Here is a 21,477-nt window from a genome sequence, read left to right on the forward strand (position 1 = left end):
GATTTCATTCTTTTTTATGGCTGAGTAATATCCCACTGTATACGTGTACCACATCTTCTTCATCCATTCGTCTGTCAATGGGCATTTAGGTTGCTTCCATGACCTGGCTATTGTAAATAGTGCTGCAGTAAACACTGAGGTGCATGTATCTTTTCGAATTAGAGTTTTCTCCGGATACACGCCCAAGGGTGGGATTGCTGGGTCATATGGTAATTCTATTTTTAGTTTTTTGAGGAACCTCCACACTGTTCTCCATAGTGGCTGCACCAATTTACATTCCCACCAACAGTGTAGGAGGGTTCTCTTTTCTCCATACCCTCTCCAGCAGGGAAATACCCGTTTTTGTTGCTTTGTACGAACCATGTTTACTAGTCACCTTTATTTGCAGGTACTGGATGCTCGGGTTATAAAAATGATCCTTGTGACTCCTGTAGCTGGTAGGAAGACGTGTTTATCAATAAAGGATTGTTACACCTGAAGGCAAGTCTCTGATCTCCTGATATTTTCAAGAGAACCCTGAAGTCCAGATCTTATGTTAAATCTCCCAGTTTTTTGTTCTTGGCAATGAGTTCAACTTTTCTTCATTTAAATGCCACGTAGGTCAAATGAGGCACAGCTGAGGCTACAGAGTCACTGGCCCCATTGTACAGATGGCAAAACTGAGGTTCAGGGCTGACTAACTTGCCCGAAGGGCCCTCGGGTCAGACTCCCTCCAAATCTGCTCCTTCCCAGAGCCTGCCGGTTGGGTACATGGGGCTGAGCCTGATCTCCAGCTCCAGCCTTCTGCCTCCTCTGGGGCTGCTGCCCATTGGTTCTGGGACAGTCTGTTTGGGGACAGTGGGGGTGGCTGTCCTTGTCCTGGAAGACCACGCTCAAAGAAAGGGTGAGGGTGATGCAAGCTGCCCAGATATCTAGCTTTGCAACATTGAGCGTCTATCTGATGGGCTGGGTCGGGCTGGGCGGGGGCAGGGTTGGGTGGCACTGGGGGGACCTCCTGTGTCACTGGGGCAGGGAGCTCAGAGCTGAAGAGTGAAGCAGGGATTAGAGGCCAGTGTATCTGACAGACTCTCTGAGTGAGCTTCAGACCTGTTATCTTCCGCCGTTTAAGGAAATCAAGTTTTGGCCAAGCTTTATAAATCTGGAGATTTATAGTTTATATAAATTTCTGCCTTGCTGGCTTTTCGTGGAAAACTGCTTCTGTTCCCATCTCCTTCTGCTCTTTCCCTCATAGACCCTGCTCTGGCCATGCTGGCCTCCTTGCTGTCCCTGAATGCTCTGTCTCAGCTCCTCCCTGCCTCAGGGCCTTTGCACGGACTGTGGCTTCTTCATAGACTTACCCACCACCACCAAATACACGTGTTCCCCTCAGTGACCTTAGTTTTTAATTTTGGTTTAGTTTTGGTCTTTTGTTTTTCCTTACATTTCACCTGCCTGACTCCTCTGTTTAAAATTGCAGCCTTCTTCCATGTCCCTGCTGTGTTTTCACTATGCCTTGTCACCTAGCGTGCACTTTACCGTAATTATTGAAGACCTTTCCCTTACTGGAATAAGAGCCCCACGATGTTGGAGATCTGGGTCTGTCTTGTTCGCTCTCCTATCCCCAGGTCTTAGAAGAGGGCCCGACTTGTAGTAGGTGCTCAATAAATGTGTGTTGACAGACATAGAAAACAAACTTATGATCACCAAAGGGGGAAGTGGGATGGGGAGGGCTAAATTAGGAATTTGGGATTAACAGATACACAATACTATATATAAAGTAGGTAAACAAGAAGGACCTACTGTATAGCACGAGGAACTATATTCAATATCTTATAATAATCTATAATAGTAAAGAATCTGAAAAAGAATATATATATATGTAAAATTGAATATTTTGCTGTACACCTGGAACATTGTAAATCAATTATACTAAAGTTTTTAAAAAATGTGTGTTGAATGAATGAGTGAATGAATGAATGACGCATTTGGCACACAGAGCCCACTTTCCGCTGGGTGCCAAGTGCTGTGGTCAAGCAGCGGCCACCTCCTGGTCCCCCAATCAGGCTGCCGTTATGAAAACACATTTTAAAAATAACACATAAGGGCTTCCCTGGTGGCGCAGTGGTTAAGAATCCACCTGCCAATGCAGGGGGTACGGATTTGATCTCTGGTCCAGGAAGATCCCGCATGCCGCGGAGCAACTAAGCCCGTATGCCACAACTACTGAAGCTCACGTGCCTAGAGCCCGTGCTCTGCAAAAAGAGAAGCCACCACAATGAGAAGCCCGCGCACCGCAACGAACAGTAGCCCCCGCTCGCCGCAACTAGAGAAAGCCCACGCGCAGCAACAAAGACCCAACGCAGCCCAAAATAAAATAAATAAAAAACAAAATAAATTTATAAAAAAAAATACCACGTAAAAATAATATTACCTATTAACATTAATTATGTCAACTCCAGAGCAGCGTTCCCACCTCCTCCTGCCCCCAGAGCACCCCCCTCCAGGGAGCCCCTTCCCTGATGTGACTGTGGAGTCTGCAGCACAGGCTGGCACCTGGCAGCTGTTTTGGAGCCGGGTGGGTAGGTGGGCGGGGGCCCTGGCCCTCCTCCTCATGGACCTGTTTTTCTCATCCCCCACAGAATGTGCGCATTGACCCCAGCAGCCTGTCCTTCAACATGTGGAAGGAGATCCCCGTCCCCTTCTACCTCTCTGTCTACTTTTTCGATGTCGTCAACCCCAGTGAGATCCTCCAAGGCCAGAAGCCGCAGGTGCGGGAGCGCGGACCCTACGTGTACAGGTGAGGATGGAGGGGGCTGGGCTGGGACTCAGGTCATCACCCCATTTTACAGATGAGAAAACAGGCCCCTCGCAGTAGTGGGGCTTGTTCAGGGTCAATCTGCTTCTCCCAATCTTGTGCTCTAGCGCTTGAGACTTGGAGAGCAACTGCCTGGCTTTGCCACTCAGCAGCTCTCTGACCGTGGGCACAGGCCTTTCCTTCCCTGTGCCTCAGTTTCCCGCTCTGTAAAATGGAGATGACAGTACGCACTGTGGGTGGTTATGAGGATTGGATAAGATGCTTAGCAGAAAGCCCAGCACAGTGCCTGGCATGTAGTAAGTGCTCAATAAACATTAGCTGTTAACATATTATTGTTACCTGAGTTCAGCTGCTCGCTGCTCAGAAGGCAAGTGTTGGGACTTCCCTGGCGGTCCAGTGGCCAAGACTCCGAGCTTCCACTGAAGGGGGCACAGTTCCCCTGGTTGGGGAACTAAGATCCTACGTGCCGTGAGGCCAAAAAGTAAAAAAAAAAAGGCAAGTGTTGGTTGGAAAGGAAAGGTTGCTTTATTCAGGAGGCCGGCAACCTGGGGAGAAGGCGGACTCATGTCCAAAAACCAGTTCCAAAGATTCTGCTTGACCATGGAAGTTTTTAAAGGGAAATCATTTGGGGAGCGGGTCAGAGCCTTCATCACCTCCCACTGTGTGCAAAACTTTCTTCTGATTGGTTGGTGGTGAGGTAACAGGGTGGTGTCCCAGGAATCTTGTGCTCGGCCTGAAGTTACCATCCTCCACCTGGGTGGGGGCCTTAGTTCCTACAGAACAACTCCAAGATATTGTTCTGTGTATCCTTTGAGGGGGAACCAGGACCCTGCCCCAAGGCGGCACTATTGTCTCCTGACTGCTCCTCCTTTGTTTCTGTATCCCCTCCCTCCCCTGATTAGCAACTGTTTGAATCTACCCTTTGGAACTCAGGGGAGGTCAAGGAAGCTGAATGAAGCCTATTTCCTACAAACACAAAATGGGGCACATGGAAAGGATTTGTTGGGGTCCTGCTCCGTTCCATTCTGACCACTCCTGCCACAGCCTCTTTGTTTGATTGTTTTCTTTGAGAGGGTGCAGATCTCCAGTGGCTACTGGGCTCGTTAGATTGGCCCGAGCAGTTTTCCAAGAGGCAGGGAGGCCTGTCGGAATACGAGGCCCGATTTCTTGTTCTGCCTGTTGTGCCCTCAGGAAACTGTGACCCTGGCTTAGCTCACCCACGAAAGGCTTCTGTGTCAGAGCTGAGTCTGGTTTGCCAAAGTTCCTATTTATTCCTTCATTCCGTAAGCGTTTATTGAGTGCCTCCTGTGTGCCAAGCACTGTGCCAGTTCACTGTTTTTGTTTTGTTTTATTAAATATTTATTTATTTATTTGGCTGCGCTAGGTCTTAGTTGCGGCAGGCGGGCTCCTTAGTTGCGGCATGCATTTGGGATCTAGTTCCTGGACCAGGGATCGAACCCAGGCCCCCTGCATTGGGAGAGCAGAGTCTTAGCCGCTGGACCCCCAGGGAAGTTCCCCCGTTCACTGTTAAAGGCAGACAAAAGCCCCTGCCTCACAGAGCTGACATTCCGATGGGGAGCGGGGAGGGAATAAACAAGTGGACAAGTAAGGTGAAACCAAGCAGCGTAAATGCTGGCGTGTTAGGAGTGAGGGATATAGTGGGAGAGAGGAAGCCCGAGAACGGGATGGTGTCAGATGGTGAGGACCCCGGAGGCCACAGTAGGAGCTTGGTTTTATCCTGTGTGCAAAGGAGGGTGGTGGGCGAGAGGATGACGTGATCTGATTTCCCCTTTCCAAAGATTCTTCTGGATGCTCTGTGGAGAACAGTTTGCAGAACAAGGGAGAATAATGACAGCATAGCAGCAATGAAACTTGCCGCTGATTTGTAATGTTTTCAATGCATCTGGCAACCATTTTAATTGCTTGGTACGCATTAGCTCACTTAATCCTCACAAGTAGGGACCTAATGAAGTAGGTTTTGTTATTACTCCCATTTTATTTTATTTTATTTTTGGCCTCGCCCTGCGGCATGTGGGGTCTTAGTTCCCGACCGGGGATTGAACCCGTGCCCCCTGCAACGGAAGTGCGGAGTCTTAACCACTGGACCGCCAGGGAAGTGCCATTACTCCCATTTTATAGGTGGGAAAACTGAGGCTGGGGTAGTAAATGATGGAGACAGGATTCAAGACCCCACCCTCTGTCTTCAGAGTGCATATTCCTAACCACCATCCTCCCTGCCTGCCCCGGAGGAGCAGGGAAGCCCGGGAAGAGACTGATGAGGGACAGCAGCGGCTTGGCCAGGGGCAGGGGGCGTGTTGGGATTTGGTTACAGAGGCTTTGGTGCCATGTCCTGCAGTGGGCAGGTGGCGGGAGGACAGATGGGGAGGAGGCGGCCAAGCTCGGTGCAGACATCCGAGGGCCTCTGGCTCCCAGGCAGCTGACGCACCGGCTTCCTCGCCCACAGGGAGTTCAGACACAAGAGCAACATCACCTTCAATGACAATGACACGGTGTCGTTCCTCGAGTACCGCAGTTTCCAGTTCCAGCCTGACAAGTCCCGCGGCCTAGAGAGCGACAGTATCGTCATGCCCAACATCCTGGTCTTGGTGAGGCGCCCCTTCTGTCTCTCTGTCTGCCCCCTGCACCGGTCAGTCCCTTGAGGGCACAGCCTGTGGCTCCTGCGGTGACATTAAGCCCAGTGGGCTTCCTGGGTGCATCCTGGGCTCTGGTTTGGGGATATTGGCCAAAGTCATGGTCTTCTTCTTTTCAATTCTGCAAATCTAAAATCTCCAAAATGAGGTACTGGCGGGGGGCACTGAATGGGGGTCCGTGTCGTCGTCTGTGGTGTTTAGGGGGAGGTTAAGGGCAGGGCGTCCATTCTCTGCAGGTGAGAGTAATGGTAGTAGCTGGATTTACTGCCTGCCATGAGTGTCAGGGTCCCCAAGACCACCCCCAGGTTCGCTGACTCACTAGGAGGGCTCACAGGACCCAGCAGATGTGGTCCTGCTCTTGGCTATGGTTTGGTAGAGTGGAAGGAGACAGAACAGAATCCGCAGAGCGAAGGCGCACGTGGGGTGGAGACCAGACACAGGCTTCCAGAGCCCTGTCCCAGGGGAGTCACATAGCGGACGCTTCGTTCCTTCAGCGGTGACTTGTGACAATACAGGTGGGTGTCCTCCACCAGGAACGCCCACTAGAGACTCAGCGTCCAGGGTGTTTATTGGGGGCTGGTCACGTAGGTCCAGGAAAGCAGGTGGTCCACGTAAACCACGTTGGTACAGTCCAGGCGCAGTGAGCCCCTCTTAGTTAGGGGGTGGTGAGAGCCCTCCTAAAGCCAGGATCTCAGACACCAGCCAAAGGCCAGCCTGGCCAGGAGGTCTTTCTAGAGAGAGCAGTCTCAGGCCTGCCGGACGAGCATCTTGCTAACACTGTGTGTTAGAACTTGTGCTTAAGGCTGTACACATGTTACCTTGTTTACTTGTCAGCGATCCCATGGTCGTTAGGTACCATTATTTTCTCCATTTGTAGAGGAGGAGAACTGAAGAACAGAGAGGTTAGGTGACTTACCTAAGGTCACTCAGCTAGTGAGTAGCAGATTAGGGTTTTGAACCTACGAAGTTTGGGCTGTGAGTCTGCCCTCTGTGGCACGCAGACCTCCACTCAATCCTCTGTCCACCCAGTTGAAGGTCATCAGGCATTTGGTCTGGGCCTGGCCCAGGGCTGGGCTCAGGATCAGACGTAAAGGCACCTGGTAAGTCCGTTGGGTGGACAGAACAGAAGCTCAGAAAATGCAGCCCAAAGCCTTGCAGCTGCCCCCCTGAGAGATACACATGTTTTGGCAGTGAAGTCATTTTCTCCCACCGAGCCGGTTGGCAAAGACTGTGTGATAACGCCCAGGGCTTAGGAGCGTGTGTGGAAACAGATACTGTCGTTAGGCACGGAACTGGTATGAGCTGTTGGAAGGTAGTGATTTTTCAATATAAATTGCATGTGCCTTTGACCTCAGAAATTTCATAGGTAGGAATTTGTCCTCTTGACAGAATAACACATGGGGGCAAAGATGTTTGTCCCCAAGGATATTTATTTCAGCAACGTTTTCAGAGCAAACATCTAGAAACAACCTAAACGTGTGTTATGTGGAGTTATGTTGTGATAATCTACCATGGGCGGGCAGTGGACTAGCATAAAGCCAGCAAAAGGAGGCAGGGCTGCAGGGGGTGTCATGGAACAGTCTCTTAGTTACATCTAACTGGGGAAAAGCAAGGTGCAGAACACATGCGTGAGGCCCCTACTTCTAATATTTCTAAAGGAGAAACACTTGCACGCACGTACCCACTTCCACACAAGCGCTTTTACGTGCCTAGACCAGGGTGAGCTTCTTCTGTAAAAGGCCAGATAGATATTTTAGGCTTGGATGCCTAGATGTTCTCTGTTGCGGCTGCTCAACTCCGCCAGTATAGCACAAAAGCAGCCCAAGACGAAAACATAAATGAGTGGGTGTGGCTATATGCCAATGGAACTGTTTCATGGATACGGAAATGTGAGTTTCATATAATTTTCATGTTTTTCAGAGTAGTCTTCTTTTGTTTTCCTTTCAACCATTTGAAAATATAAAAAAACATTCTTAGCTCCTGGACTGTACAAACGCAGGCCGTGGGCCGGCTTTGGCCCACGGGCCGTAGTTTGCTGACTGCTGGTGTAAATCCTCTCTGCAGGAATACTCAAGAGCCCAGAGCAGTGGGTTGCCTTGGGGGAGAAGAATAGGAAGAGGGGGGTCAGGGGTCGGAGAGGGACTTTTGCTTTGTATCCTTTTATGATTTTTAAAAACCATCTATTTATCACCTTTAAAAAATCATAATGTAAAGGAGACCCTTGTGAGTTCCCATGGAGTCAGACCTCTATGTTTTAGGAAATGCTGGCTCTGTTCCCTTTTCTACAGGTGGAGATTAGCTTTTGGATGAGGTGCCTTTAAAAAATAAACCAAGTGCCAAGACGGTATCTCCAGAGGAAAGCAAAAATTAGAAAATAAATTCACCTAAATTCTAAGCACCCAGATATTGGGTAGAAGAGGTGCTTGGGGTCTTGGAGTTTGGGAGGGCGATGCTAAGGAAGTAGAGAGTCTCCGTGAAGATTCTTTTGGTTACAAGGCTATAGTAAAAGGTGCTCTAAATTGGCATAAGCAAAAAGGGCATATGTGGGCTTTTGTTACTGAAAGGGCAGGAGTTGGTCTGGTTTCAGATGTGGCTTGATCCAAAGTGCATACAAGGTTGCCCGGATCTGTGATGGTTCCATGCTCTTGCTGACCTGCCCCTCAGGGTGGCTACAGCCTTGCACACCCCACGTTCAAGGACAGCCACAGGCACTTCCCCTCTCTACCCCACAGTCCCAGCCGACTGGCTCCTTGGGGCTTGTTGGCTGTGATTGGGCTACGTACACATAGAGAGGAACGTTTCTTTCTTACTGTTTTTTTAAAAAAATATTTATTTATTTGGCTGCATTGGGTCCTGGTTGCGGCACGTGGGATCTTTCGTTGCGGCGCGCAGGCTTCTCTCTAGTTGTGGTGTGCGGGCTCCAGAGCGCACAGGCTTAGCTGCCCCGCGGCATGTGGGATCTTAGTTCCCCAACCAGGGATCGAACCCACGTCCCCTGCACTGGAAGGTGGATTCTTAACCACTGGACCACCAGGGAAGTCCCGAGAGGAACGTTTCTGATTGGCCAGGCCTAAGCCACATGCCTGCCTGTGGGGCTAGGGGTGGAGTTAACTTGGCCTGAACTGAAGAGCACAGGTGGTCCTATTCCTAAAGGATCAGGGAATGGTTCCGGATGACCCAGATGCCCCGCGTGTCCACTGCAGGGACCCTTCTAGGCCTGAACGTTTCTCTAGATGGGCTGTGCCTGGAAGCCTGGCTTGAAGTTCAGGGAGGACAGACCAGCTGTGTCTGGCCTCTAACCCGTGGTGTCCCCTGGCTCTGCAGAGCGCAGCAATGATGATGGAGAATGGGCCCATGAGCCTGAAGCTGATCATGACCTTGGCGTTCAGCACCCTTGGTGAACGTGCCTTCATGAACCGCACCGTCAGTGAGATCATGTGGGGCTATGAGGATCCCCTCATCCACCTCGTCAATAAGTACTTCCCAAACATGTTCCCCTTCAAGGGCAAGTTCGGGCTATTTGCTGAGGTAAGTGTGGCCCAGTGAAAAGTTCAGGGCCTCTGTCTTTGCCCTCCACTGACACAGCCTGGGAACCGGTTACCAGCTCGCTTTTGGAGCTGGTTGGGGGCCCAGGAGCCATGGGTTGTAAATTACAGAGAAATCTAACTCAAACCGGCTTAAGCAAAATAGAGAATTCATTGGCTTATATAATTGAAAACTCTAGGGGTGGTTTCAGATGCATCTTGATCCAGGCGCAAATGATGTGACTGTTGCTGAAAGAAAGGGGCGTGGCTGCTGGGGAGGGAGGCGGGTCACAAATGTCAACTGTAGCATTGCTCTGAGTTGCCTGCTTTTTCTTAACCTTGACCCCTGCTGACCTAGTAGGGTCAGTGATTGGGATCCTGAATCATGATCTGATGTAGAGGCAGATCCCTGACCTTGGTTCCCTCAACCACAGATTGTAACCAGCCCTCTGAGTTGCTCCAGCTTCAGCCTCCTTTGGGGGCTCCGCTGATCTGGTGTTGGGGGCAGTGGGAGGGAGAAATCGTGGTTCTGTTCTGGGCACATGACAGCTGCTCAGTACATTTTTGACGAGGATGACAGGCTCTGGGTGTGTGGGTAAGTTGGCAAGCTTAAGGTAAGTGACGTGATTCTTGTCAAAGCAAACTGTAAACTTGTAAACAAATGAAAGTTATTACCAACTGAGTAGCATGTTAAAACTTATTTTTGAGTACGTACAGTGGAAATCCCAAAATAACAGTCCAGCAGTGACTGTTCAGTGTTCCTGTGGTGGTTTCACACTCTAGGGATCTAGAATTCTTCTACTCCTCTGCTCTGCCCTCCTGAGGGTGTGGTTTCCATACTCAAGATTACCACATGGTCCAAGATGGCTGCCAGAGCACCAGCTATCACATCCACATTCTAGGCAACAGCAGGAAGTATGAAGTGGTGGGGGTTTTAGGGGCAGTCAGGGGAGTTGAGGACAAAACAGCATGTCCCAGCTGTTTCCCTCTTTAGGAGGGAGAAAACCAATTTCCACTTGCTTTCCATTGCCCAGAACTTAGTCATGTGGCCACACTTAGCTGCAAGGTCTGGAAAATGTTACCTTTTAGCTAGTGTGTTGATGCCCTGAGTAAGGTTCGGGTTTTGTTAGGAAGGAGAAAGGGGAGAATGGACTTCGGGTAGTGACTAGCAGTCTCTGATACACTTTGTCTATTATAACTATTGTGTTAGTATCCTTTTGGGTGAGCATTTATTAATAGTAATAACAATAATAATAATAAAGCATGTTGAGTTCTTATTATCTCTCCGACACTATGCTCAGCAGTTTTTACACATTAGCTCTTTTAATATTCTCAGTACCTCTTTGTAGAGGCTCCTGTTACTGTCCCCTTATATGGGCTGAAGCTTGGGTTCATGAAGCTCTAAATGGACGGGTGACAGAATACACAGATATTAGGAAGCCAGAGCAGGCTTTGAACTTGGGCCCTGTTGGCTTAACCAGTCAGTAATCGATGTAGCTATTCGGCCACTCAACAACCCCTATTGAGTTCCTAATGGGTGCTACACCTTACGTTGTATGGCGTCCTCGGAAGGGTGCTTTCTAGATTTGACCCAGCAGTCACTCATTTCTTTGTACGCTTTGCATGTTTTTGCTCTGAATTAGAAATCTTTTTCTAAGAAATACCCTCAGAGTGCCAAAGCCTGTGCTTCCTGCCTAGAAAGTACTTGATAAACGTCAGGTCCTGTGTGCCTGTATGCTTCAGGATATGCCAGGTTTAGCAGCCCCCAGATCTCAGTGGCTTAAAACAACAAAAGTTTATCTCTTGCTTATGTGCCATGTCCAGTGCGGGCGACCAGTGGGCCTCTGCTCTTTGTTGTCACTCAGGGACCCAGGCTGAGGGAGGCTCCAGCTGGACACACACTTCCCTGGTTTCTGTAGCAGCGACAGAAAGCACGGTGAAGTTGCATGCACTGGCTCTCAAAGCTCCCACCTGGAAGTGACAAACCACTTCTCTCCTCATTGATCGTTTTCACTGATCAAAGAGGTCACGTGGCCATGCTTTATTTTAATTTTGGGGGAGTAATGGGGTGACCCTACTATTCACCTAGGAGGAGAACCAGACTCTCCTAGAGTCTGGGAGGGAAGGTGGGACTCTTTCTAGGACGGATGCTGTCATCAGGGGAGTGTCCCTCCTAGAAAGCCCCCAAGTCTTCCTCCTCTTGAGCCCCAGGTGCTGGGGATGCAGCGGTGAACAAGATAACGAGGCCCCTGTCCTCCGGGTGAAGAGGGAGCCGCCTGTAACTAAGCGGGCCGGCTTGACTACTGGCCGCCGGGTCGTTTGCCTTCATCCTGGGGCTTAAAGGTATCATTCTCTGCCGTTGTCTGCAGCTCAACAGCTCTGATTCCGGGCTCTTCACCGTGTTCACGGGGGTCAAAAACTTCAGCAGGATCCATCTCGTGGACAAGTGGAACGGGGTCAGCAAGGTGAGGGCAAGAGGCGCTGGCCGTCCTGTACAGGGGCCGGGTAGGGATGGCAGGGGCTGCCGGGGCAGGCCGCCCAGTGCACCTTCTTCCTCTTAAAACAGGGGTTTGGGAGTGACATGTACACACTGCTATATATAAAATAGATAACCAACAAAGACCTACTGTAGAGCACAGGGAACGCTGCTCAGTATTCTGTAATAACCTAAATGGGAAAAGAGTTTGAAAAAGAATAGATACATGTATATGTATAACTGAATCACTTTGCTGTACACCTGAAACTAACACAACATTGTTAATCAACTATGCTCCAATTAAAAAAAACAAAACAAAACAAAAACAGGAGGGGGTTGCATCCGCAGGGAAGATGCCCTCAGAGTTGGGGATTTTACCTATGTTTAAGGCTCAACTAGGACTTCCCTGGCGGTCCAGTGGTTAAGACTCCGGGCTTCCACTGCAGGTTCAATCCCTGGTCGGGGAAGTTCCACATGCCGCAAGATGCGGCTAAAAACCAAAACAAACAAACAAAAAATCCCAAAAATCTAGCTCTTTGTTCCAGGTGTGTGTGTGGGCCATAGACACTGATTATTTACGTGTATGCTGGGAACAGAACTGTTTCTTTGATGCTTCCCTTACGAGAATGCTTCAAATATTACACTGATGATATAACCATCCATTGCAGTAAAAGATTATTGAGTAAAAAAAAAAATTACGCTAGAAACACAGGAAGACATTCGCATGAAAAAATAAAATAATAGATATAAAGTGCACTTTGTACGACTTCACACATCCAGCCCCACTCCCACCTGAGTCACAGAGGAAACCCAGAGTTATCAGCATTGGATATATTCTTCCTGTCTATTTGTAGCGATTTGCACGTGTGTTTTGTTTTGTTTTTTTTCTCCTTGGAGCAGAGTGAAATCATCCTATGTGCATAGTTTTGCAACTTGCTTTTTTTACCTGGTGGCCTTTTGTTATCATGCACGAGAATGATTGTGCGGTGGTGGTGCTCACACCTTCCAAACGCTTATCTGGGTGATGGTGGCAAAGACCTGAGCGGCGGGGACAGGTTATTCCCCATCAGTGCCCAGAGTGGCAGGGTTACCATTTGCAACCATTAGTAACCGTTCCGAATGGGCGCTACTGAAATTCTCTTTGGCTTGCTTTTTCAATATAAAAATGTACAGGGACTTCCCTGGAGGGCCGTCCGTTAGGACTCTGTGCTTCCACTGCCGGGGGCATGCTTAAAAACCTTCTCCTAGGACAGAGGGGTAGAATGTGAGAAGTCTGTTTTCTTTCTGTGCAGGTCTCACTCCCTAGAGGCAACTACTGTTTTGAGATCTGGTAGCCACCATTATTATTTTAAATATTTTGCTTACTGGGCTACCTTCTAACCTGATCTGTTCTCAGGAAGTGCGAGGTGAGGAGGTCAGTGTCCCCTGCTCACTGTGCTCCTTGGAGATGTGAGTGACAGGTCCATTTTACAGATGAAGTAACTGAGTCCCCAGCAAAGTTGCACATTCAGGGATCCATGGTTAGGGAGTGGGGAGCTGCAGCCGACAGTGTCTCTGGGCTGTCTACACAGCCTGCTCACCTTGCACCAGGCTGTCTCTCCGAGGGGGACAGGCTTCTGTCAATGGGGTAGTGACATCCCCCAGGGCACATGGCCCGTGAATTCACAGCTCCAAGTCAGGTAGGAAATGCCCGAGAGCACTTCTTTAAGAGGCCTTGCGTCCCCACAGGTCAACTTCTGGCATTCCGATCAGTGCAACATGATTAATGGGACTTCCGGGCAGATGTGGGCACCATTTATGACTCCTGAATCCTCGCTGGAATTCTACAGCCCCGAGGCCTGCCGGTAATTGCCCTGACGTGGGACATTCTGGGCCTCCTGGGAAATCTGCCTTGTGGCTGCTCAGAGCAGAATCAAGTGGCTTGTGGTGTGAACTTGCAAAGCGCTCGTCTCTCTGTGTGTCCAGCTGCCTTTGGCGCCATCTTGAATTCTCTTTGGTTGCACCATGAAGGGCAAACGCCAATCGCTGGTGCTTTTGCAAGGCCCAGAGAGAGGCTGCTGGTGGTTGTTGGAGCTCGGTCGTGGTGGGCAGGAAATGGGCAGGATTGCAGGGGACCGTGCGATAAGGCAAGCGATGGGCCCCCTGTGCCGTTTGCTTGGCTGCCCTAATGTCCCATTGGGTCGCTGTGACATCTGGGTGCCTCTCCTGCAGCCCCTCCAGTCTCCAGAGTAGCAGCCTCGGAGGTCAGCTTGGGGCCGAACAATGGCGGTGGCCCCGGCCAAGGGGTGAGAAGAGACAGTGGCTCCTAGAGCTCTTCTCTGGGTGCTGTCCTGTCCTCGGCTTCTCTGTTCAGGCCACTCTGGAAAAACCCTTCGCTTGGGATCTCACTGATGTGAACTCCGACCCACCTGCCTCCCCAGCAAACCCCGATGGAGCCCTGTCTGTGCGAGACACTGGGGTCCCCGCAGAGACAAGATGGGCCCCGTCTCTGTTCCCTGGGAGTCATGTCCTGGCGGGGGACTCAGGCCCACGCACCCCAGGGGAGTGTGAGAGAGCGGAGGCGCTTTTGCTGTGTGTATGTTCACTTCTTAAAATTAGGAATTTCAACCTAGAGGAAAGTTGCGAGAATGCGCAACTTTCTCTGCATCGCCTTCCCCAATTTCCCAGTTGTTTCTCTTTGGCCCCTTCTGCTTTATCCTCATCCCACACTTCTCTCTTTCTCTCTCTCTCCTTCTGTATATTTTTCCTGGACCCTTTGAGAGTACATTGGACGCCTAAATACTTCAGTGGGTGTTTTCTAAAAATGACATTTTCTTACATAACCCCATCATGTCACCAAAATGAGGAAATTTAGCATGGACGTGATACTATTGTCTAAGCCAGCACTCTCCAATAAAAATATAATTCAAGTCCCATCTGCAGTTTAAAACTTTCTAGTGGCCGCATTAAAGAAGAGTAGCGAGAAATAGGTGAAATTAGTTTTAATGATGTTTTGTTGGACCCAGGAGATCCAAAATGGTATCATTTCACAATGTGTAAACAGATGTAAAATATTGAAGAGCTGTTTTCCATGTTTGGGGGTATCAAGTCGTAGAAATGTGGAGTGCATTTGACACGTAGAGCTGCATCCTGACTTGGACTGGCCCTGTTTCAAGGGCTCTCAGGCCACGTGTGCTGAGTGGCCCCCGTGGACAGCACGGGTGGAGCGGTTCTGATCCACAGCCCATGTTCGAGGTTAGACATGCCTTTGAGAAATACGGCAGGGTGAGCAGAAGAGGGAATAGGGTGTCGGCCACGTTGCTGCTGCCTATGGAGCTGACAGCCGCACCGTGACCTGAGTGAAGAACTGAGGTCTGATGTGGGGATGAGGGAGGAACGTTCCGGGCACCAGGAGTAGCAGATACAGAGGCCCTGGGGCAGGATGGAGCATGTGGGAGGAATACCACCTGTGGGGTGCAGTACAGGTAGGCAGGGGCTGGACCCTCTACAAGCTTGTGGGCCATGGTGAGGACATTAGATCTTATTCTAGATTAGACTGGAAGCAATTGCAGTTGTAAGTGGGGTCGCGATATATTCCGTCCTTGTTTTAAAGCTCCGTCTGCTTGCGGAGAATGGATTGGCGTAGGCGGGGGAGGCAGGGAGACCCATAAGGGAGGTCATTGCAATTCGCCAGGCGAGAGATGGCGGCTGCTGGGACCCGGGGGGTGGCCGTGCCCGTGGGGCGTGGCTCAACTCGGGCCACCCACTTCCAGCCACCTCATTCTGGGGTGTCATCCTCCATCGTTTGTCCCCGCAGGTCCATGAAGCTCATCTACAAGGAGCAGGGGGTGTTCGAAGGCATCCCCACCTTTCGCTTCGTGGCTCCCAACACCTTATTTGCCAACGGGTCCGTCTACCCGCCCAATGAGGGCTTCTGCCCGTGCCGGGAGTCCGGAATTCAGAATGTCAGCACCTGCAGGTTCAGTATGTGTCATTCCCCACGGGAGGGCGGGAGGGTGTGGCCCGTGATGAGGGGCTTATCTGTCTGTTTACTCCATGGCCTCCGTACTCTTGATAATCCCATTAGGCTGGAGATAAATAGCGCAGCAGAAAGATAACCAAAAAAAAAAAATACACTTTGGGTATATCGGTTGCTGTCATAATAAATTCCCACAAACCTGGTGGCCTAGAACAGCACAAGTTTATGACCTTAAGCAGCCCCGTAGTTCAGGGGTCGGACACAGGCCTCTCCAGGCTAAGATCCAGGTGTCAGCAGGCCGCGTTCCTTTCTGGAGGTTGACGGGGACACTCCGTTTCTCTTGCCTTTCCCAGCTTCTAGAGGCCCCTAGAATCCCTCACTCAGGTTTCACTTCCTCTGTCTGCAAAACCGGCAACATCACAAGTCTTTGATCCCACTCCTGTGGTCACATCTCTTTTTCTGAAGCTCTTCTGCTTCCCTTGTCCAGTTTTTAGCGCCCTGGAGACTATATCAGGCCCACCTGGATAATCTAGGCCACTGCTCCCTATTTTTGGCGGATTAGCAGGCTTCATTCCTCCTGCGACCTAATTCCCTTTGTTGTGTAACCTGACTTATTCACAGGTCCCAGGGATGAGGGTGCGGACATCTTAGGGAAGGGCATCGTTCTGCCTCCCAGGTCATGATAGGTGGCTTGAGAGGGAGGCTTCATGGGGAGGACCTTCCACCCCACCCGGGGAGGGAAGGAAGCTGGCAGCAGCCTGATGGTTCCGTGAACTCTTGTTCTGCAGTTGTGGGCTTGGATGTGGCCCCTGGCGCTAGCACACTGTCCTCTGACATCGTCAGTGTTTTCCAGCTGTGTGCCAGTCCCTGAGACGGCCCCGCCTCACATGCTCAATTTGGACACTTGGATGTCAGCTCGATTTCCCTCTCCCAACCCTCATCCAGGTCGCCAGCAAGCCCTGTGCACCCTGCCTCCAAATTAACTCCTGCATCCTTGCTTTCTTCCATTCCTCCGCCGCCTCGTGGTCCAGGGCCCTTTAGCTGGCCCTCCTCTTGCATTGTGGCCGCCCCGTGTACCATCCGTTTCCCAGACTGTCCAGTGCGGTCACCGCTGGCCTCGTGTGGTTATTTAACTTGAAATCGGGGACTGCCCTGGCGGGCCAGTGGTTAAGACTGTGCTTCCACTGCAGGGAGCACAGGTTCAATCCCCGGTCGGGGAACTAAGATCCTGCAGGCTGCACAGTGCGGCAACCCCCCCCCCCAAATATATATATAAACTGAAATTGGTTTGAATGAAATCAAATTAAAAAGGCAATGTGTTCCTTGCACCGGCCACATTTCAAATGATTCCCACCCACACGTGCCTAGTGACTGCCCTTTGGGACGTACAGTGAAAAAAGAGAACATTTTCATCATCGTAGAAAGTTCTGTTGGACACTGTTCCAGCGAGCAGCCCAGGGGACCTTTCAAAATCTCGGATTGCCACCCAATCCTTTGCTTGAAATGTCTACTAGCGCCCCGTGCGTGTAGAGCAAAATCCCTACAGAGGCCCCAGTGCCATCAGGATCTGGCCTCTGCCAGTCTCTCTAATGTCATTTCTTCCCGTACTTTCCCCACTGATGTTCTTCAGCCCCGCCCCTTCTCCCTGTTTCTAGGATATAGCTCGTTTGGTCCTGCCTCAGGGCCTTTGCATCGGCTGTTCCCCAGGCTGCTGTAGATCTGTGTGGATCATTCCCTTACCCACTTGTGGTCTGTTCAAATGCCACCTCCTCAAGGAGGCCTGCTCTCTGATTTCCCATCCTGAAGTTGCCTCCCTGCCCCGCCTCCCAGCTGCTCCTGTCGTTTCACCCTTGATTGTCTCCATGGCGCTCAATCACTCCCCGAAATCACTGAGTGTGTCTTTTGTTTCACTTATTGTCTGTCTCCTGTGCTGGTCTGCACATACTCTATGCAGGGCTCTGTCCTTAGCTTCTAGAATTGGGCCCAGTATGTAGTGGGTGCTCACACAGTATGGGAACGTATGGATGTGTGGGTGTACCTTGCACTGAGGGAATTGAGGCTTGAGGCTAGGGTGTGACACCCTAGCTGGTAGGCAAGAAGCCACGCCTTATCTTCCGAGGTCTAGCCTCCTGCGGCCTGTTTGGTTGGAACCACATTTCCAGCTGGAGATGGGAATTTGGGAGGGGTAGTTTGCTGCAGGGTTGGGAGGAAGGACTGCCATCAGGTTGGATGGTTTCCCCAAGTTCAGGCAGTGAGGTGCTCCGTGGGTGAAGGGTTTGGAGCTGGGGCCTGGAAGTGCCCACCTCTGTCGTGGCGTCTTCTGGCCCACCTGCCCTTGTTCCCTGTTTGCTTCATTTTTTCTTCACTGGTGTTTACAGGAATTTCTGCTTGTAGGTGGGCTGGCAGTGCAGACACCTGGTAAGCCGTGTGCTACACGATTGCCGTGGCAAGTGGCAGGTGCTACACCAGCCTGATTAGGCCTAAAAGGGCACTTCTTGGTTTACCTTTGCATTAGGCATAGCTCTAGAGCTCAGCTGTTGTCCGAAGCTGCCTTTCGCCATGTGCCAGCTCAGTTTTCCTCCAGACCGGTTTGTTGCGAGGCAGGCTCTCCCCTCCAGCCTCCAGGCTCACCTCCTCCCAGCTCTGGGTCCTGCAGAAAGGGGACAACTGGCTCCTCTTCACTCCAGCAAAAGTTCTAGAGTTTGCTCTGATTGGACTGGCTTGCATCACATGACCAGCTGTGAACCAGTAAGTGGCCAAGGGTGGCCTATGCTGATTGGCCAGGCTGTGTCACATGCTCAGCCCCTGGCTTCAGTGGGTGGGGCCAGCACCCACATGACAGGAGGCTGAAAATAGGGGAGGGGCTTTCTTGGGATATAGGTTCCAGGAGAAAGAGTGGCTGCTGGACAGGCAGAAACTACATATCCATCCACTGCCAAGGGCTAGGGATGAAAATCGCACTGCCTCATCTTAGCACATGTGCCAAAAGAACTTTAAAAGTGCAAGGGAATTATGTATGTACTATGCAAATAAAAATTTTTCTTTTACGTTGAAATAGACGTATATACAGGGAGATGCCCAACTGACACGTGCACTTTGAAATTCCACCAAGTGATGGGGAATGAGGACAGGAGTGACCCCCCGCCCCAGTCACTGGCCTGACTGCTGGTAGCACAGCTTTGCTTGCCTTTGGTGTTTACGTGAGCGGAATCCTAAAGCATATATTCCTTTTTCTCTATTTCTGTCCTCTTTCACCCACTTCTGCATTGGTGAGGTCCATCCCTGTTGTTGTGGGTGCCCTCTTCCTTGCTGTATAGTATTCCACGGCGGGACCACACCTCCATTTCCTTACCTCTTTTGCTGTTCACGGGCATCCAACGAGGTTCTGCTTGTTGACAGTTACCCCAGCGCTGCTAAGAACATTCTCTCATACATGTCTTTGGGTGCACCTGTGTCTGTATTTCTGTGGCATTTTATCTGAAGATAAGAAATACCCACACATTTCCCTTGCTGGGCCTTGAGTAGTTCTTGGACCCAGAGAACTCTTCCTCCTCCAACCTCTGTGCTGTGTAGGGTCCTGAGGCTTGCTCAGTGGAGGCCCTTAATCTGTGGTGATCCCGGGCAATTAGGTCTGCTTAGATGTGCCATAAAGCTATAAATTAATTACCATTTATTACTTGGGTGTTGTCTCTCAGTCTGTTTGGAAATAAAATAGAAAGAAACACGTACATGCATGCATGCTATTAAAAAAACCAAGCAAGTTGGGCTTCCCTGGTGGCACAGTGGTTGAGAATCTGCCTGCCGATGCAGGGGACACGGGTTCGAGCCCTGGTCTGGGAGGATCCCACATGCCGCGGAGCAACTAGGCCCGTGAGCCACAACTACTGAGCCTGCGCGTCTGGAGCCTGTGCTCCGCAACAAGAGAGGCCACGACAGTGAAAGGCCCGCGCTCGCCGCAGCTAGAGAAAGCCCTCGCACAGAAACGAAGACCCAACACAGCCAAAAAAAATAATAAATTAATTAATAAAAAAAAAACCAAGCAAGCTGAAGCAAGGGAAGGTGATGGCAAATTGGTCCAGCCCATGTCAGTCTCCCCCTAACCCTGCCACCCTGGCCTTGGAGGCATGATGGGGCTTGTTTGAGATTCGCCGCCTTCAAGGGCCTGGCTCGGTGACTGCTTCCCTTACCGAGGGGGCGGGGGGCAGTCCTTGTGTTTGCTCTGTTGATCTCCTTTCACAGTGAGATGGGAGAATGGGAAACAGGGTTTTCCAAATTGTGAAACATTGTCCCTGGTGGTGCCCAAGACTTCAAAGGTCCAAAGACGTAGCTTTAAATAACATTGACTTACGTGGTGAGAGAGGTCTTCTGCTTTCCATTCTCTCTCTGTCCTTCTGATCACTTCCAGAAGAAAGTACCTTTCTAACACTCATCTGTCTCTCTTTTTGACAGAGAAAGAGAAAGTCTCAGGGTCCAAGTCTCACGTAGGTAACAGTCTCTAGTTAGAATCTGCAACATTCATTCATTCGCATTGTATTTATTCCTATATTTATTTTCTAATTCTGGCAAGTGTTTGCCAGTTATGCCTCAGATAGCAAAAGCTCGTCCTTGAAAATGTAGCTGTTTATGTAAAGCAACAGCAGTTGCTTCAGAGAAGCACATTGTGTAACAGGGCAGGGGGTAGCTGGGTATGGCAACCCATCAAAGAGGTACTAGGATGAATAAATTAACGTTGAGACGCATTAAGGCCATGAATGTAAAAGGACTCTGGGAAAAATGAAGTCAGACAGCAGTTAAATCTCAGCTTTTATTCCAAACCAGTACTTGGCTTTGCTAAGAAAAGCAGAAAGAATCTAGACATTTGAGGTTGCCAGACACACATAAACAGGAATGCGGGTCACCTGGCTGGTAGCAGATGGGCTGCTGGTTTTGAGGGAAGAAGACCTTGTGAGCTTTGTTTGTTTTTTCTTTCTTTTTTTCGTATCGAGGTGAAGTTCACTAATCCGCAATTAGCCTTTTTTTTTTTTTTTTTTGCGGTACGCGGGCCTCTCACTGCCGTGGCCTCTCCCGCTGCGGAGCACAGGCTCCGGACGCGCAGGCTCAGCGGCCATGGCTCACGGGCCCAGCCGCTCCGCGGCATGCGGGATCCTCCCGGACCGGGGCACGAACCCGTGTCCCCTGCATCGGCAGGCGGACTCTGAACCACTGCGCCACCAGGGAAGCCCCGCAATTAGCCATTTTAAAGTGCACAATTCAGTGACATTTAATACATTAAAACGTTGTGCAGCCACCACCACAATCTAGTTCCAGAACATTCTCATCAACCCAAAAGGAGACCCCGTACCCATTTACACTCACTCCCCATCTCTCTGCCCCGGCCCCTGTCACCGCCAGTCTGCGTTCTGTCTCTGATTTGCCGGTTCTTGATCCTCGTCAGTTTTGAGAGAGGCTTATTCTCTTCCCCATTGACTTGTTGTCCATCAGGCCTGTTGTATGTTGTCCTGAGCACACGAGCATGCATTGGTGTTTGCCTCGCTTGGTCAGTTGATGGAGAGCTTCAGCCTTGGGTGTCTGGGTGTGAATTTTCCACTCAGAGGGACCCGGGTCAGTCCCTGTTCTCACACGTTGGCATCCATCCCACAGACCAGCTGCTGGGAGAGAAGGAGCAAAACAGGTGTGTCTTCTCCCCTCCCGTGGACATTAGGGAGACCTGGCTGCAGGTGTGCACACCTGAGCATCTCTGATCATTGCCGTGTTGCCTGCAGAAGACAGTCCGGGCTGCTTGGCTTGGCGATCCAGATGCCCCTCCTCTCACCCAAGTTCAAGTCTTTCTATCCTCAACTGCAATCATTCCCCTCCAGGCGCTGTCTGCTCCACATGCGCTGCGCATTTTCCCACCTCCCTGCGTTGGCTTCTGCCATCCCTTCCACCTGGAACGCCATTCCCTCACCTTCTCTGTCTGGCATCTTTGAGCCAGCTTCTTCTCCTTCCTTTGATGTCTCCTGGCAGAAGCAGCAGCTCCTATGTTACCATTCCTGTGGCACCGAGCTTGTCCCCTGCTGGGTGGGTTCCAGTTC

General features: G+C 50.6%; 1 protein-coding gene across 3 annotated transcripts in view; it reads left to right on the forward strand.

Annotated features, from left to right (window-relative positions):
* SCARB1 (scavenger receptor class B member 1) overlaps window positions 1-21,477 on the forward strand; it is a 108,546-nt gene that overhangs the window by 69,401 nt on the left and 17,668 nt on the right. For all 3 annotated transcript variants that reach the window (XM_022598201.3, XM_022598205.3, XM_022598203.3), the window contains exons 2-7: window positions 2,619-2,776; window positions 5,259-5,400; window positions 8,770-8,973; window positions 11,339-11,434; window positions 13,174-13,289; window positions 15,242-15,408. In XM_022598201.3, coding sequence (XP_022453909.1) covers window positions 2,655-2,776; window positions 5,259-5,400; window positions 8,770-8,973; window positions 11,339-11,434; window positions 13,174-13,289; window positions 15,242-15,408 — 847 coding nt within the window. In that variant the 5' untranslated portion in view covers window positions 2,619-2,654. The remainder of the gene's footprint in view (window positions 1-2,618; window positions 2,777-5,258; window positions 5,401-8,769; window positions 8,974-11,338; window positions 11,435-13,173; window positions 13,290-15,241; window positions 15,409-21,477) is intronic.

Source organism: Delphinapterus leucas, chromosome 14, assembly GCF_059928025.1.
Source record: "Delphinapterus leucas isolate spDelLeu-1000000601 "Yukka" chromosome 14, BTC_Dleu_Yukka2, whole genome shotgun sequence".
NCBI classification, from domain to species: domain Eukaryota; kingdom Metazoa; phylum Chordata; class Mammalia; order Artiodactyla; family Monodontidae; genus Delphinapterus; species Delphinapterus leucas.